Below are 17,004 nucleotides of genomic sequence, written 5' to 3' on the forward strand. Positions count from 1 at the left end.
TTCAGGACTTTATGCCTGTTGTGTAACAAGTTTTCCTACTGGCGCCTGACCTGCTCTCTATTCTTAGTTGCTTTCTCTTTTTTTTTTTCTTTTCTTTTCTTTCTTTCTTTTGATGCAGAGATTAGATTTAAACTGATATTCAAGTTCTTTCCCTCTCAATAAGGTACAAGCCCTGTTGACTATTACTCAGAGATGAAAAAGAATATCTGTATATCCTCTAATGTACTCATTTTGAATATATTTGTGGGTACAAGAATTCATGCTTTGCTTTATTTTTTTTACATGTTGTGAGATGAGTCCTAGAAAATTCTAAAACACAGCTCTGATTCAGTCTTTAGGTCCTGCTTACTGCCTCAGCCTCTTTAGAGCCTCTATATGATCACACAAGGCCCTAAAAAGGGAGTCTCGCATAGTAAACCTGTCTCAGATTTCAGCTAAAGTGTGCCAAGATAGCCACTCATTTAAATCACATCAACAAGGACCCCATTTGCTTGAATACTTGTCTCTTCCCATTTTCCCCTCCCCCCATTTTTTCAAGCCCCCCCGCCCTCCATAAGTTAACTCCATAAGTTCAAAATCTCACAAGACTGGGTTTTTGCAATTACATGCTTCCAAAAGTTCACAAATATTATACTTTTAAACACTTTAAGTAATAGTAAAAAGAGAAATGTGCATATTGTATTTACTATCCTTTCCCTGTTTTGTGTATTCTGCAAAGGAGAGGGCTACTTCTCATTGCCAAACTGATAAGACTGCTATAGCACCGCTCCGGCCCCCAGACTCATGTGTGATACCAAATACCAACAACAGAGGAATAGCCAATACTCCAGAAGACAGGATCAGAATTCAAAACCATCTTAACAGATTAGAGACATGGGCCAAAACTAACAAAATAAAGTTCAACAGGGACAACTGCAAGCTACTCCACTTAGGCAAAAAAAAATGAAATGCAAAGATACAGAATGAGGGATGCCTGGCTTGACAGCAGTCTCTGTGAAAAAGATCTTGGAGTCCTCGTGGACAACAAGTTAAACACGAACCAACAATGTGATGCGGCAGCTAAATAGGATTTTGGCCTACATAAATAGGAGCATAGTGTCTAGATCAGTGGTTCTCAACCTGTGAGTCCCCAGGTGTTTTTGGCTTACAGCTCCCAGAAATCCCAGCCAGTTTGCCAGCTATTGGGATCTCTGGGAGTTGAAGGTCAAAACATCTGGGGACCCACAGGTTGAGAACCACTTTAGATCCAGGGAAGTAATGTTACCACTCTATTCCACCTTGGTCAGACCATACCTAGAATACTGTGTCCAATTCTGGGCATCGCAATTTAAGGGAGATGTCAAAAAGCTGAATGTGTCCAGAGAAGGGTGACTAAAATGATCAAGGATCTGGAGAACAAGCCCTACGAGGAACGGTTGAAAGAGCTGGGCATGTTTAGCCAACAGAAGAGAAGGCTGTGAGGAGACATGATGGCCATGCATAAATATGTGAGAGGAAGCCATAGGGAGGAGGGAGCAAGCTTGTTTTCTGCTGCCCTGGAGAATAGGACGCAGAGCAATGGCAACAAACTACAGGAGAGGAGATTCCACCTGAACATTAGGAAGAACTTCCTCACTGTGAGAGCTGTTCAGCAGTGAAACTCTCTACCCTGGAGTGTGGTGGAGGCTCCTTCTTTGGAAGCTTTTAAACAGAGGCTGGATGGCGGGGGGGGGAGTGCTTTGAATGCGGTTTTCCTGCTTCTTGGCAGGGGGTTGGACTGGATGGTTGACGAGGTCTCTTCCAACTCTGTGATTCTACTGAGGAATTCTAGTGTGAAACTGTTTTAATAAACCATTAGTGGGCCTTGGCAAAATCCATCCCAGCCAAGCACCATTTTTGCCTGCTATACCATTTTTTCAAACCACTGATTAGAATCCTATCATCTTCTGCTTTGCCTTCTCTTTCACCATACAAGCCTGCCAGAAGTTGCAGTGTTTCGTGGAATGAGAGCTGGCAGGCTCCATGGTTAAAGAGAAGATGAACTGGCACTATGCCACCAATTACATCGCTGTCTGATGTGGTCGCTAGATAGCATAGTCAGCATAGAGGGATATTGAGAGTTGCAGATTCACACCAAGAAGGCTGAATTATTCCCTTCTTCTTCTAAACAAACTAGGGACCTCTTCACACGGGGCTAAAATTGGTGGCATATGCCAGTGTAGGCCAAGTCACCCACAGAGCTCGCCAGCTCCCATCAAACAACACCGACATGGCTCCATGAGTGAAGGAGGATGCAGCCGGCACATGCCGCTGCCACAGCAACATTGGAATCCATGGGGAGGGGGAAGCCATGTGCTCCACACTTCCCCCCATGTGATTGCCCTCAGCTGGAGCTGGGCAATGCGAGGCATGGGGCACTGGGTTCCCCACGTCCCCGACGATGCAGTATGTTCTTGGCCATGTGGCAAGGTCCTAGGTGAAATCTTTTAAATTGGACATTCAGCCGTATCCTTATTTTTCCTGGTCAGTTTCCCCTCCATGATGAACAGCCCATGATTGACTGTTTTCCCAGTTTGTGAGAACGGTGTGTCCCTGTACAACATTCATTTGAAATGTATAGAACATGCCTCATTAGAACATCAGTTCCAGGCAATGACACAGGAGGAGCAGATCCACATTTGGTCTGTAGCAATACCTGCTTGCTGTTCCAACAGTGCTACTGTGAAATCCGATTCTGTGATGAATAAGAATGTGCTTGTATCCAACTCATCATGCAACTTGTTGTCCCAGTTGGCATTCTATGGGTGGGATTGGTCTTATGAGGTCAATTTAACCTCTACATAATACAAATACTGGGATACCAAGCTTACGCAAGAGGCATGAAAATGGACTCCCCAGAAGGGAAAAAGAACTCACACGTTTGTTATCCTGTGGATTTTATGCCAGTATATTGTGGGTAGCAGAGAAAGATTCCTGAAAGGCCACTATGGTGGTAACACTGGAAATAGAAACTAGAACTATATAGTGGTTAACAGCCACTCTGTACACTTAAATAGTTAAATAACAGGTATGCAGATTCTTCACTATTCCATCCTTGATACACTTTCTCCTTATTGCAAAAGGAAGCAGAGCTTTCTCACAATATTATTCCTGTGTTTGAAAATATTCTGTGGGAATTATTCTGAGTAGAATAAACTGGGGTTTTTTCACAACCCCCTTGTTTTATGTGTTGAAAACACTGCTTTTGTGCGAGAAATTCCCATGTGCATTAGTCCACAGACTGATGTCCCCAGAACATTTGGAGATATTGGAATACTGGGGGAAATTGTGCAGAAGTCTTGCTGCTCTATTATTTTTCATGGCAAGAACTTCCCAGTTCTCAAGAAATTCATTTCTGGACTATGAAAAAATAACTAAAAATATTAATTTAATTCCATTTTAGCAAATGTTAGATAAATTCATGGAGAATAAATCTGTTTGGAGGTTGAAGTCAAACTGGCTTGTGTTTATTGGTAGTATACTAGATTCTGGACATATGAAAAATAATGTTTACTTCATAACACCCCTCTTTCCTATGATGCCAATAATGCTGGATGACACGGTATGCAATCTAATACATTAATCACAGGATAATGCAGTGTTAGAGTTTTGGACTAGACTTGCTAGACCTGAATTCATTTTTCCAAATGGCTAAGAATCCTCTCAGAGTAGTTGTGGGGATAAACATGTGGAAGAGGACTATAAAAGGTTTCCCCTGACGTTAAGTCCAGTCGTGACCAACTCTGGGGGTTGGTGCTCATCTCCATTTCTAAACCGAAGAGCCGGCATTGTCCATAGACACCTCCAAGGTCATGTGGTCGGCATGACTGCATGGAGCGCCGTTACCTTCCCGCCGGAGCGGTACCTATTGATCTACTCACATTTCCATGTTTTCGAACTGCTAGGTTGGCAGGAGCTGGGGCTAACAGTGGGCACTCATTCCACTCCTGGGATTTGAACCTAGGACCTTTTGGTCCGCAAGTTCAGCAGCTCAGCGCTTTAACACACTGTGCCACCAGGGGCCCCTGTTAGACCTGAATTCATATTTCCAAATGGCTAAGAATCCTCTCAGAGTAGTTGTGGGGATAAACATGTGGAAGAAGACTATGTATACTGTCTGTGCAGATTTTTACTTGCTCACATATGAAGCAAAAATGGACTTATCTTAATGCAGTTACTAACACCATGTTAGCCCATGGCATACTGACTGCAAAGTCTGTTGACGACCCTCAAACAATGTTCAGATAGAGACTCTGTGATCAGAACTTTGATCTTATCAACTTGGTCACTCTGTGACAGCATTTGATGGCTGTGTGAATCAGATCTACGTTCCTCCCTTCTTAAAATCTTTGGAATTGGGATCATCTAATGTATTTGGCTATAACTTCAGAGGACACAAGAAGAGGAAACATTTCTTCTTGCAAAGGACCCACAGTCCTAATCCAATACGCTACTCACAATACTACACGTGCATTCCAGTATATCTCATAAATCAAAGATTAAAGGCACAGTAAATCAGCCAGAAGAAGAAGACAAGAATCTGCTTCCCACTATATTTTTGATTCCTCCTTCTCGGTTCACTCTCCACTCTGTTCTACATCCTTCTGGCTAGAAGCTAGATCAAATGTTCCTTAGTAGGTAAAAGGAAAATGCCTTCATTTTACCTTCATCTGGGAATAATCTGTTTTCCAAACAGGAAAATAACTCCAACAAGTATTCATTTGTGTTGAATAACAAGCTGTTGTTACTTAATGGAGACTGCTCAGTGCTATCAGCAGAAGCTGCCCTAGACCAGGACTTCTTAAACTTTTCAATTTGTGACTCTATTTGGGGGGGGGGGGGGGCTCTTTTTTGGCCTGAGAAACCTTAACATGACCCCAATGATAGAGCTATATAAAATAGGTATAAAACTCAAAACACTTACTAATAACAAATCAGCATTTGCAAGGCTTGCTAAACAGGCTGGTTTTCCTTTTTATGATGTATAGCTGAAGCATCTTCTGCAGAGTCCACTGTAAACACTGCACAATATCTATATATATAAAAATGTAATGTTCGTTTGTGGGAGAAACATACCGTATATACTCAAATATAAGCCAACCCAAATATAAACCGAGGCACCTAACTTTACCACAAAAAAACTGGGAAAACATTGACTCCAGTGTAAGCCGAGGGTGGTAAGTTTCAGAAATAAAAATAGATACCAATAAAATTACATTAATTGAGGCATCAGTAGGTTAAATGTTTTTGAATATTTACATAAAGGCCAAATTTAAGATAAGACTGTCCAACTCTGATCAAATCATTATTCTCATCTTCTTCAATGTAAATGTGCTTATGTATCCTTTTAATAATAATAGAGTAAAATAATACATGTAATAATAATAATAAATACAAGAAAATAATACAACTAATAATAAATACAGTAAAATAATAAATGCAATAATAATAATAATAATAATAATATCAGAGTGAACTAATAAATGTATTAATAATAATAATAAAAATAGAGTAAAATAAATGTAATAGTAGCAACAATAATAGAGAAAAATAATAAATGTAATAATACCAATAATAATAGAGAAAAATAATAAATGTACCATATATTCTCGAGTATAAGCTGACCCAAATATAAGCCAACCAGGACCCTCACCCAAGTATAAGTCGAGGGGGGATTTTTCAGTCTTATAAAAAGGGCTGAAAAACTAGGCTTATACTCTAGTATATACAGTAACTAAAAAACCACTGGACGAATTGACACAAAATTTGGACACAATACACCTATCAATCCAAAAAGTGACCATACAAAAATACAAAAAACAAAGTGTAAAGGACTTAAAAACACCAAAAAAGCTAAAAGACATTACAGCATATGCGTGAAAACAACTGCCCTGGCCTCGGCCCCCTCCTGTGCGAGGGGGAAAAAAATAAGCATCCATTCTGCTAAGGAGAAGGCTATGAAGTACAATCAGAGCCGGTCCAACAATGAGGCGAATTAAGCGGTCGCTTGGGGCGCAAAACTTATGAGGGCGCAGTTGAGACTGCTTTTTCTGTTGATTTCTTGTAAAACATGATGTTTTGGTGCTTAATGTGTAAAATCTTAATGTAATTTGATGTTTAATAGGCTTTTCCTTAATCCCTCCTTATTATCCAACATTTTTGCTTATCCAATGCTTTTATTTTTCAGTGAATGGTTGGGGGGGCAAAATTCTGTTCGCCTACACTTGAAAAATACCTAGGGCCGGTTCTGAGTACAATCTGCAGCATAAGCCCTTCTTCACTCCCCAGGCTCGCAAATCACAAGTCTCAGCTCATAGCACTGCTTTACAATCAACCACCTTCCCCAACTAAAAAGAGACTGGCATTGGAGCCACCAGCTCATTCAACTAATGGTGTGGTTCAGAAGAGCCTCCTACCTCTGGCTGAGAGTTCATCTCTCCACAGCCAAGCCTGCTTGGTCCAAGCTGGCCAAGACTAAGAAACCCAAACTTCCCAGTCTGGGAAAGGGTTCGATCAGGGCAAGTAGCAAGAGAAGTCGAAAGACAGGAAGCCTAACGCTCCTTTGGCCACTACTTCTGTGGGTGCCTCAACATCGCGCCTAGCAGGAAGCCTCAATACTGTAAGAGCCCCCTCTCCAGAAATCACCATTCTCGAAGGGTGAGCATCCTTGGTGGCAAAGAAAGTGGGAGGGAAGGAAGGAAATAGAGAAGGAAAGATGGAACCAAAGAACGAAGGAAGGAAGGAAATAAAGTAGAGAACGAAGAAAGGCGAGAAAGAGGAAAGGAAAGGAAAGGAAAGGAAAGGAAAGGAAAGGAAAGGAAAGGAAAGGGGGAAAGGAAAAAAGAGGGAGGGAAGTTAGCAAGGAAAGAGAGATTGAAAGATAAAAGAGGGAAGGAAGGAAAGCGAAAGGGAAGGAAGGAGAAAAGGAAGGAGGGAAGGGAGGGAGGGAGGGAGGGAGGGAGGAAGGAAGGAAGGAAGGAAGGAAGGAAGGAAGGAAGGAAGGAAGGAAGGAAGGAAGGAAGGAAGGAAAGAGGTAGGGAGGGAAAGAGGAAAGGGGGATGGAAACAAAGAGGGAAAGAAAGAAGGAAAGAAAGAGGTAGAGAAGGAAGGATGGAAAAATTACATTTATCAGAACCCAGCTCTTACTATTTATTTTCATTAGCATTAAACCACACATGGTCACAGCAATGCATGGCCGGGTACAGCTAGAATTCATATAAATGTCTAACACAGCCACTAGATGAAATTCAGAAATCTTCCATTGTAGCCAAATTTTGGGAACCACAACATTGAGCTAAGAGAACCCCATTTGAGGTCGGGAACTGCAGTTTAAGAAGTAGTGCCCTAGACCTGAAGGTTTGGCCTGAACAGACAACACCAAGGTCTTGACTACCCACTTAACTTTCCAGTTTTCACTGTCTTGCTGTGGGCTGGTCCTTACTGTTCAAACTGCTCAGCTGTGACACTTCCACTCATATGACAGGCTCGAAATTCAGGTCCCTAAGGGGCTGCCCCATCATAGTTGTATTTACATAGACAGGAAGCAGATGCTTGGGTGAAGAGACGCCTCAACACCTTCAGTTTTTTTCACAAGAAAGAAGGCAAGCTTAAGGTCCAGTTGGCTTTTCAGAAACTTTACACTGAGAAACTTTGCTTGAGTCTTCTTCATAGAAATGGCACCTTCTTTGTTCCAGCTCTCTGGATTGTTTTGGACTGCCTTGGGGCTCTTGCTTGTAGCCACAGGTATGGCTTCTTCTGTCTTGTTTGTTTCTTTAGTTTATTCACAGGAAGTAGTAATACGTAGGCAGATTTTTTTCAGAGCCAATGCCATTCAGAGTTGCTAGGCCTTACCCTTGCCTTGAAGCTTTTCCTTAAGTTTAGACTGGAAGTAAATACAACTGCTTAGAGAGGCAAACAAATGAGAGATACCAAAAAGAAAAATCAGTTAGACATGGCTTAAAGCTTTTAGGCTTGAAAATTAATTGAATGGTGCATCTATATTGGAGAATTAATGCAGTTTCACACCACTTTATGTATCAAATGCTATTAAACCATGGCAAGTGTAGTTTCAGCTTTCTTTGTCCAAGAGTGTTACCAAAATACCGTAAGTACCATTATTTCATAGCATTGAACCATGTTAGTTAAAAGTATTGGACAGCTACTGTTGGACTCCAGTTTCCATTATCCTTCACAATTAGTTAAGGCTGATGAGAGCTGCAGCCCAACAATATCCATGCTTGTTCACACCCTTAGAAAACTGGAATTGAATTTGTCTAAAACAAGTCAGATTTTATCTAGTTTTGGCAACTGTAGTTGGTAGGGAGGCCGACTTTGGTTGGTGTACGGTTGCCATATTGTATCCAAGATGAGACTCCTATAACTTTGATCCTCAACAGGACTAGGTAATGTAGAGCTCTGTCCAGGAAGACAAAGGAACTCCAACTTTTAGCCCCAAGTATGTTCTTGTCAATGGTTTCTCCCTACTCCCGCCTCCACCAGCATAGCAGTAGGTGTATTCGGAATAGATGACTGAAGCTGAAAGTTGGGGTTTGAAACTGAGAGTAGACATATGCCTCTATTCTTTTTACAGAGCTTTATGATATACCATCCTACTGTAAGAGCAGTTGAGGTCCAATGCTACAGAGGCCCCATGCCAGAGCCAATCGGGTAACTCCAGATTGGGTGCCACCACCACCTAGCCTTCTCCAGCTTTAGAGTGAGATTTCTCCAATTTCCCCCACCCCCATTATTTTTCTGGTGGTCATTCTTAGAAACCAGAAAGAGATATATGTTCTGTGCAGTGAGTTATTTCAGCAAAGAATGCCAGATTTCCTGCCCTCCTGTTTTGCATTTGGGGACAGGAACTGCAATGTTAGCCATTGGGTTCTAAATAAAAAAAAAACCACCCTGACTGAAAAGGAGGAAGCAGAACTAGCTACCAAATAAATTCAGGGAGTGTTGTTGTTGTTAATGAGCCTTCAAGCCAACTTTGATCATATCCAGAGGTTTGTTATTGCTTTCCTTCTTGATTTCCGTGGCTGAACTGGGATTTGAACTGGAGTCTCCTAAAATCCTTGTCCGACAGTCAAAATACTACATTACCCTGGCTCACTGTGCAAGCTTACACTCCCTGAAATGCATGCCTGCTGATATTATCTCTCTTGCACAGCCATTAAAGATTGAAGAGGTATGCTCACTTTACATCTGGCTATCCTAAACTTCCCTGGTCCTGAACTACTGAAGAAGCAGGAGATGTTCTAGCTGCCCATGAGTACCCAGGGAAGGCTCAACCTTCTTCTCCAGATATAAAAGAAGAGCTAGGACTCCGATGGCATGCCCAGATAACCAATCAGTGCTAACGGATTGCTATTGGAATTTTAAGCTCCAATAGCAGGCTACGTAAAGCCCAGCAAGTGTGTAGGAAGAGTTTACAATTATAAGTCCCCGAGTTACAAACATCCGACTTACAAATGACTCATAGTTAAGAATGGGGGATGAGACAAACAGAAAGTCAGAGAAATCTATCACTAGGAAAGGGAATTCACTCCTGAAAGAGTTATCATGGGGGAAAGGCGTCTCCACTGAGGTTTTATCCCCAGTCTTTGTTTCCACAACAAGCCACATTTTCAAAATCCAATTCTCACAGGACAGAAAGTTAGATGAAATCTTTTGAACAGGGGCACAGACAGAAAAGCAAACGACATAGGGATGTAAACTCTTGCCTATGCTATCCAAAGTTTTGGTACCTGGCACACTCTTCACAAAAATTTACCACCCTTGGCTTATACTGGAATCAATGTTTTCTCAGTTTTTTTGTGGTAAAATTAGGTGCCTCGGCTTATATTCGGGTCGGCTTATACTCGAGTATATATACGGTACTTGTTCCTAGTCTACCACCATAGTACTAACCAGGACTGACCCTTCTATGTTTGTGAGATCAGCATAGGCAGTTACACTTAAAAATCAAATAGCGCTGAATTCAAATGTCAATAATGACCCCCAGATTTAAAGCATATATATATACTTTCTGTTCTAGCTAGTCAAGAAATCACTTGAACGTCAAACTGAGATCCCTTCCCTTATACTCCTTTCACCTTTTCAACACAGTTTTTATGCTCTTCCATCTTTTATTCAGACTCTGCCACTTCTCTGACACTGAAACGTGCCCGCTTCATTGCTGCACGACGGGGTGCGACTATTTCCTTCAGCTGCTCCTTTGACTCTCTGTCAAACTGGTACAAGGAAACTGAGAATGACAAGCATGAGAAGGTGGTGAACAATTCCAGAATCCAGATGATCAGAAATGACACAGTGATGATGATGCAAATCCGAAAGCTCCAACACGTGGACGGTGGCATTTACTCCTATGAGAGAAACAAGTCATACAGGGGTGGAAAAATGCAGCAGCAGAACTGTGGCACTGAGCTCAGAGTCATGGGTGAATCTTTAACCTTCTAAATAGTCCTTTCAACATTTTTCAAGGTCATGTATCTAGTTTTGTGAGCAATCTGCAACAGGAAAGATTTTTACATTTGGGGTTCTGGAGTCAATACAATTCCATGTTATGTTCAATTTTGCTATGTTTTGAATATCATATAAACCTTGGATGCCTGGGGGCCCGTGGTGGCACAGCATGTTAAAGCGCTGAGCTGCTGAACTTGCGGACCAAAAGGTCGCAGGTTCGAATTTGGGGAGTGGAGTAAGCGCCCGCTGTTAGCCCCAGCATCTGCCAACCTAGCAGTTTAAAAACATGCAAATATAAGTACATCAATAGGTACTGCTCTGGCAGGAAGGTAATGGCGCTCCATGCAGTCATGCTGGCCACATGACCTTGGATAACACCAGCTCTTCGGCTTGGAAATGGAGATGGGCACCAACCCCCAGAGTCGGAAAACGACTGGACTTAATGTCAGGGGAAAACCTTTACCATTACCCTGGATGCCTACACACACCCATACTATACTTGCAGTTGCACTGCCTCATAAGTTTTCTATTCTGTTGTAGATTACAGATTCATTTCATGGCAAAGATAGAAAGGGAAACTGTAAACACACACTTGGAAATATTTGAGTGTGAATGTGTGTTCACCCCAGGTTGTCAGACCACTATTAGAACAAGATGCCTTCTCTCTTATTTTTAAGGTGTCAGCACTTTTGAGCAAGTGCAAAGACGGCACACTCTGAAAGATGCCATCATTGTGGTTCAGACGATTCTTCTTGTCTTATTTCTGAGTATGCCTCTGTTCCTAACCGTGGGGAAGGTGAGTGTGTCGGGTGCACTGGATAACTGCCAGATTCTACTATTAGCAAATCAATCAATAATCAAATCCACAAAACTGAAAACTGAAAATGTGGAAGGACAGGTGTGGACAAAGTAGGCTTTGCATAGATCCTTCAGACCAAGTTCTCTCCCTATGTCGCGCAGTCATGTGGCAGTGATGTTACAGACAAGAAATCAGATGCTGTTGGTACAGATCTATAGGACAGGTGGCAAGCAATTTAAAATCTTAGCTACTGAGATACATTGGTACACTTGTGTAACTCAGCCTAACCTTCTTGTTTAGGACAAAAAATAAAAGAGAATATACCTGTGGGGCAAGCCCTATCATTAGGCAAAGTGAAATTACTCCAGAAAGCAAGTTATTGCTTCTTTACTATGTTATTATTACATTTGGTTGTTGTTGCTGTTGTTGCTATATTTAGATAGCCAGGGAAAGGCAGAAGTGCTTGTGGGATATTCTGCTTCACATTTCAAATCTTTTGGCTTGCTTTGTATACTGTGAACCATAATTTGAATGAAAAGTGAGGCACTTGCTTCCAAATACTATAGTTTCTAAGATCAGGTGAAACCTAGTATTTTTAGCGTATTTAGACAATACAAGGGCCCCTGGATGGCACAGTGGGTAAAACTGCTGAGCAGATGAATTTGCTGACCAGAAGGTCAGTGGTTCAAATCTGGGAGCGGGGTGAGCTCCTGTTGTTAGGCCCAGCTTCTGCCAACCTAGCAGTTTGAAAACATGCAAATGTAAGTAGATCAAATGTGAGGCGGGAAGGTAACGGCGCTCCTTGCAGTCACAGCGGCCACATGACCTTGGAGGTGTCTATGGACAACGCTGGCTCTTCGGCTAAAAAATGGAGATGAGCACCAACCCCCAGAGTCGGACACAATTACACTTAATGTCAGGGAAAACCTTTACCTAACCTTAGGCAATACAAAACTAAATGTTTTCATGTACACCAATATCATAGCAATTTTTAGTATTCTGTCCAAGGCCAGAAAATGCCTGAGTTAAAAGAAGAAGAAAAATCCCATCAATTCTTGTCAAAACTTAGAAAAATTAGTTTTAAAATACCACTAATTGAATATAGCTATCTATGTATCTACTTATTGGTGCATCTATTTACGGGGAGATTTTACTTTGTTTTTCACTACCTTGCAGAAGGCATTGAAGCAGGGATTGCAATCACCTGGTTCACCTATTAAATTAAATGTGTCTGTGTGTCTTAACTTGGTGTTCAGAAATCAGGAATGGGTCTTCATTTGGACATACAACTACAGTTGGACTTCCGTATCCACAGATTCAACCATTCTCAGTTTGAAAATACCCCCTCCTCCATCCAAAAAAGCAAATCTTGTTTTTGCCAGTTTATATAAAGAATACCATTTTACTACACAACTTTATATAATGGGACTTGAGCATCCATGGATTTTACTATCTACAGGGGGGTCCTGGAAGCAAATCCTAGTAGATATTAAGGGCCCACTGTATTACTTTAAAATGCCTTGAGGGAATGTGAGGAGCAAACATTCTTTAAAACCATTTGGAAAAGGTCCAAACAGATAAGTATTTTCTTTTGTTGTCTCTTTGTTGTAATTAAGTCTTTTAAACAAAATATAGTAAAACAGGACCAATAGGTATTAGAACAGTGGTTCCCAACCTGTGGTCCATGGACCACCAGTAGTCTGCAAGAACAAAAATATGGTCCATGGCCTCATCGTTACTATATCGTTGCAACATGAGCAACCGGTCCCGTGAAACTCTCTTATAGTGCTGAGGCTTATTAAATATGGTTTTCTGTGGGCGAGCAGATGGCGACTACTGGATGGCATATGTTCTGTATCAGAAACTAGAGCTGATGTGGTCTCTCCAACGCAATTTTCTGAATCAGCATCCCAAATAACTAGGCCGAATCTAAAGTTGACCAAAAACTGATTTGTAATTCTTTTGGAGAGTGGTCCCTGGTCAAAAAAAGGTTGTGAACTACTGCATTAGAAAGAAATGATGAGGAGTGCTTGGCTGATGGATCTCTGGCAGTTTCATTTCAGAAAAAGCCAAAGAACTTGGTGTTGATATTATTCTGTTCCATTTTAGGGCGAGAGCAAGGAAGCATCTGCTGAAGACCACACTTATGAGGTGAGCAATGGAGTGAAGCATTTTAAAAATAGCAAATGGATAGAAGAGAGTTGCCTTTCTTCTGTGGAAAGAGAAGGGTGTCGGAGTAGGAGGCTTTGTCTTTCTGTTTCCTCTTCCACATAATCTTGCCAGTTTATTGTTTCTGAATGTAATTGGAGCTACACAGTCTTGCATGTCTCCCTTCACAAAATCCCTTCTTATGCCTTTCATTGTATCATTGAATGATGAATGACATTCAATTATTGGAGACAATAGGGACAGAAAGAGATCTTGCTGCAATCTCCAGTCACTGGAATAGATGGATTAGATGCTAGGGTATACTGATCTTTGTTCTGACTAGTAAAGCTCCTTGTGTTTTTATGGTGTATTTCTAAGATATAACAGTGGGGACGACTTACAACCACACTAAAGCTTTATATCAATTTGACAGCATTCTAATTGTCATAATATTATACCCTAATCTTAGGATTTGTAGCTTGGCAATATACTTAGAACTGTCTTCTATAAAGTTCTAGCACTAAAGTGCAAAGAGTGGATTCAAGTTTTGTGGTTGAGAATTCTAAATACCTCACCAAACTACAAAACCCAGGATCTAATGGGGTGGAGCCATGCCAATGAAAATGTTATCAAAATGCTGTAACTACATACTGTGGGTAGACACATGATTGCTCTCCTAAAGTATCAAGAATAAATAAGCATACAGAAGTAACTTCTGTAGTTTGTTGTATAAAGTGCATGTACAAGGAGGGGAGGGTGGGAGGGTGGGAGTGGGATAAAACGACAAAACAACAATAAAAACAAATTTTTAAAAAGAATAAATAAGCAGAGTATTCTTCTGGAATCTCTGTTTTTTTCTCTTTTGATTCAGTCTCACTTTTTGCCATCTACACCCCTGATGACGCAGTGGGTTAAATCACTGAACTGAAGTTGTTGACCAAAAGGTTAGCGGTTCAAATTTGGGGAGCCGGGTGAGCTCCCACTGTTAGCCCCAGCTTCTGCTAACCTAACAGTTTGAAAACATGCAAATGTGAGTAGATTGATAGGTACCGCTCCAGCAGGAAGATAACGGTGCTCCATGCAGTCATGCCAGCCACATGACATTGGAGGTGTCTATGAACAACGCCAGCTCTTCAGCTTAGAATTGGAGATGAGCACGAACCCCCAGAGTCAGACACGACTAGACTCAGGGGGAAACCTTTACCTTTACCTTTTTCCATCTACAGGGGCTGGCAGTTGAACTAGCTGATACGTATGAAGATATTACAACTTACCAGGACACTGCACAGAAGTGGGATTTGGGAGAGCATCCATGTGAAGAGTGAAAGACTTTGCAGCATTTTCAGCAAGGTGGGCCACGCCTCTCCTGACTGATGAGACGACCATTCCTGTTGCGTGGCTACCATCCAAAATTCTACTTTAGGAAGACATGGGTAGGAATTAGTTGGTGCTTGGCATCAGTACTCTTGAGACCTCTCTCATTTTCATGATATAGCATTAGTTGAACATCTATACCCACATGCCCCAGATTCCTTGGGATTGCTGATTATAGACACATCCAACGAGGAATCAGTCCTGATCTGTGAGCCATCTGCTGTTGGTTCCTGAGAGTTTCTAATGGATATGAACTTGGTAGCAATGCTTTGGTCCCCATATTAACTAAGAAGCATTTAAGAAGCATTACTATAGGGCAAAGCCCTCTAAAAAGAAAAAAAACCCTATTGAATATGCATATATGCGTAGATTGGTATTTCACATATTATTTTAAGCTGGGTTCCTCTATAAGAGAAGAATGTGGAAAAGGAACATTACATCCTCTAATTTGATGAATTCCGTCAATTCATCTCAATAAAGTATAATAGGTTTTAATGTAGTAATTCAAAAGTTAACATTAGTACTTTTTTAAAATGCCCAAAAGATGACATAAGGCATGGTCGGTTGAGAAGTCCCCTCACCCCCCAGTTACACTTCTGAATCTCAGATTCATCTCAGGCAGCTATGTTTGTACTTCTGATTAGCCGCTTCTCAAGACACTGTACCCTTCCTAATAGTCTAGTTACTCCAGCAGTCCAAAATGGTACATCACATCTAGAGAAAACCTACTATATTCATGACAAAACCATAGCTCAAATAGTCTTTTAATAAAGCTAAAACTTGTGGTGCTTTACAGAGTTTGCTCTTGTTTTTCTGAGATTTGCTGAACCAGATCCCTTTCTTTCCTGTTGCCTCACAAAGCTTCCTCCTGTATGCAGCAGGGGAATGGATGTTCAGAGTAGAAAAAAGGAGCCACCCGCACAAGCGAAGACAGGATGGAGTGTAATTTCCATAACAGGGTTTCAGTTCTGCCTGTCGTGCCCACCTTGGGCTGACACTCTACCTCCCCCCAGGGATTGAAGGCATTACTTATTTGGACAACAGGTCCCCACAATCCCTGCCAGTATAGCCATTAGTCACATTTTTACAATTTAGAGCTTTCCTTGGACTTTAAGAATGCATCCATTCCAAAAGGTTGATATATGCTGCAATTTGTAGTAAATGAAAGTTTGCCCACATTTTAAAATGAGCAAATGCCCCCTTTCTTTTCTTTGTTCAGAAAAGCTGAAACTAAGCTAAGCCAACTGGAACGTAGGTTCCAGTCTTAATACAAATCAAAATGCAACGGTGATCAAAGAAGGATCTTTTAGTCAGATTGCCTACATACACATTACAGTAGAGTCTCACTTATCCAAGACTCGCTTATCCAAGGTTCTGGATTATCCAATGCATTTTTGTAGTCAATGTTTTCAATATATCGTGATATTTTGGTGCTAAATTCGTAAATACAGTAATTACAATAAAACATTACTGCGTATTGAACTACTTTTTCAAATTTGTTGTATAACATGATGTTTTGGTGCTTAATTTGTAAAATCGTAACCTAATTTGATGTTTAATAGGCTTTTCCTTAATCCCTCCTTATTATCCAAGATGTTCACTTATCCAAGGTTCTGCCGGCCCGTTTAGCTTGGATAAGTGAGACTCCAGTATACTTCCAGTATTGGAGGCAGTATACCTTAGAATGCCAGTTACTGGGGAATACGATTGTGAGAGTGCTGTCACACTTGTGTCCAGGTGGTGGGCTTGCCAAGGGCATGTGAAACAGAGCAGTGGATTTTAGTCTCATCTAGCACAGCTCTTTTTAAAAAATTCTTAACATGCTCTGACATGAAATGAAAATGCTCTTTAAAATACTTTGCAAGATAGTCAACTCAAAAGCCTGTACATAGTTGTGAATTTTGAATTATCCTAATAAAGTTATCACTCTTAATAAGAAGTTGTGGATTTTTCGCAAGGGCAATGAACAAATATTTCTATCCTATCATCTTCTCTTTACGGCCAGAACAATACAGCCTGGGTGGACTAAAGCCAAATAGATATCCTTAATTCTTTCAATAGTTTATAAGAAACAAACCAGTGCCAGATCCCTCAAGTAATGTAGGAACACCAATGACCAGCTCATTGGCTCATCGTGTGTGTGTGTGTGTGTGTCAGGAGCAATTTGAGAAACTGCAAGTCACTTCTGGTGTGAGAGAATT

General features: G+C 41.1%; 1 protein-coding gene across 1 annotated transcript; it reads left to right on the plus strand.

The window, feature by feature from the left end:
• The first annotated feature begins 7,563 nt into the window (after positions 1–7,563).
• Positions 7,564–16,742, plus strand: cd79b (CD79b molecule). Its single transcript, XM_008113207.3, has 5 exons — positions 7,564–7,761; positions 10,154–10,456; positions 11,160–11,278; positions 13,391–13,432; positions 14,656–16,742. Exons 1-5 carry the CDS (start codon positions 7,692–7,694, stop codon positions 14,752–14,754), a joined length of 633 nt encoding a protein of 210 aa, XP_008111414.1. The 5' UTR covers positions 7,564–7,691; the 3' UTR covers positions 14,755–16,742.
• The last annotated feature ends 262 nt before the right edge of the window (positions 16,743–17,004 follow it).

The sequence above is a fragment of the Anolis carolinensis genome, chromosome 6, assembly GCF_035594765.1.
Source record: "Anolis carolinensis isolate JA03-04 chromosome 6, rAnoCar3.1.pri, whole genome shotgun sequence".
NCBI lineage: Eukaryota > Metazoa > Chordata > Lepidosauria > Squamata > Dactyloidae > Anolis > Anolis carolinensis.

Coding starts and splice junctions, on each gene's coding strand:
- cd79b (XM_008113207.3), top strand. CDS start 7,692: ATGGCACCTTCTTTGTTCCAGCTCTCTGGATTGTTTTGGACTGCCTTG. Junction 7,762..10,153: donor GCTCTTGCTTGTAGCCACAG/GTATGGCTTCTT, acceptor TCTTTTATTCAG/ACTCTGCCACTTCTCTGACA. Junction 10,457..11,159: donor CACTGAGCTCAGAGTCATGG/GTGAATCTTTAA, acceptor CTTATTTTTAAG/GTGTCAGCACTTTTGAGCAA.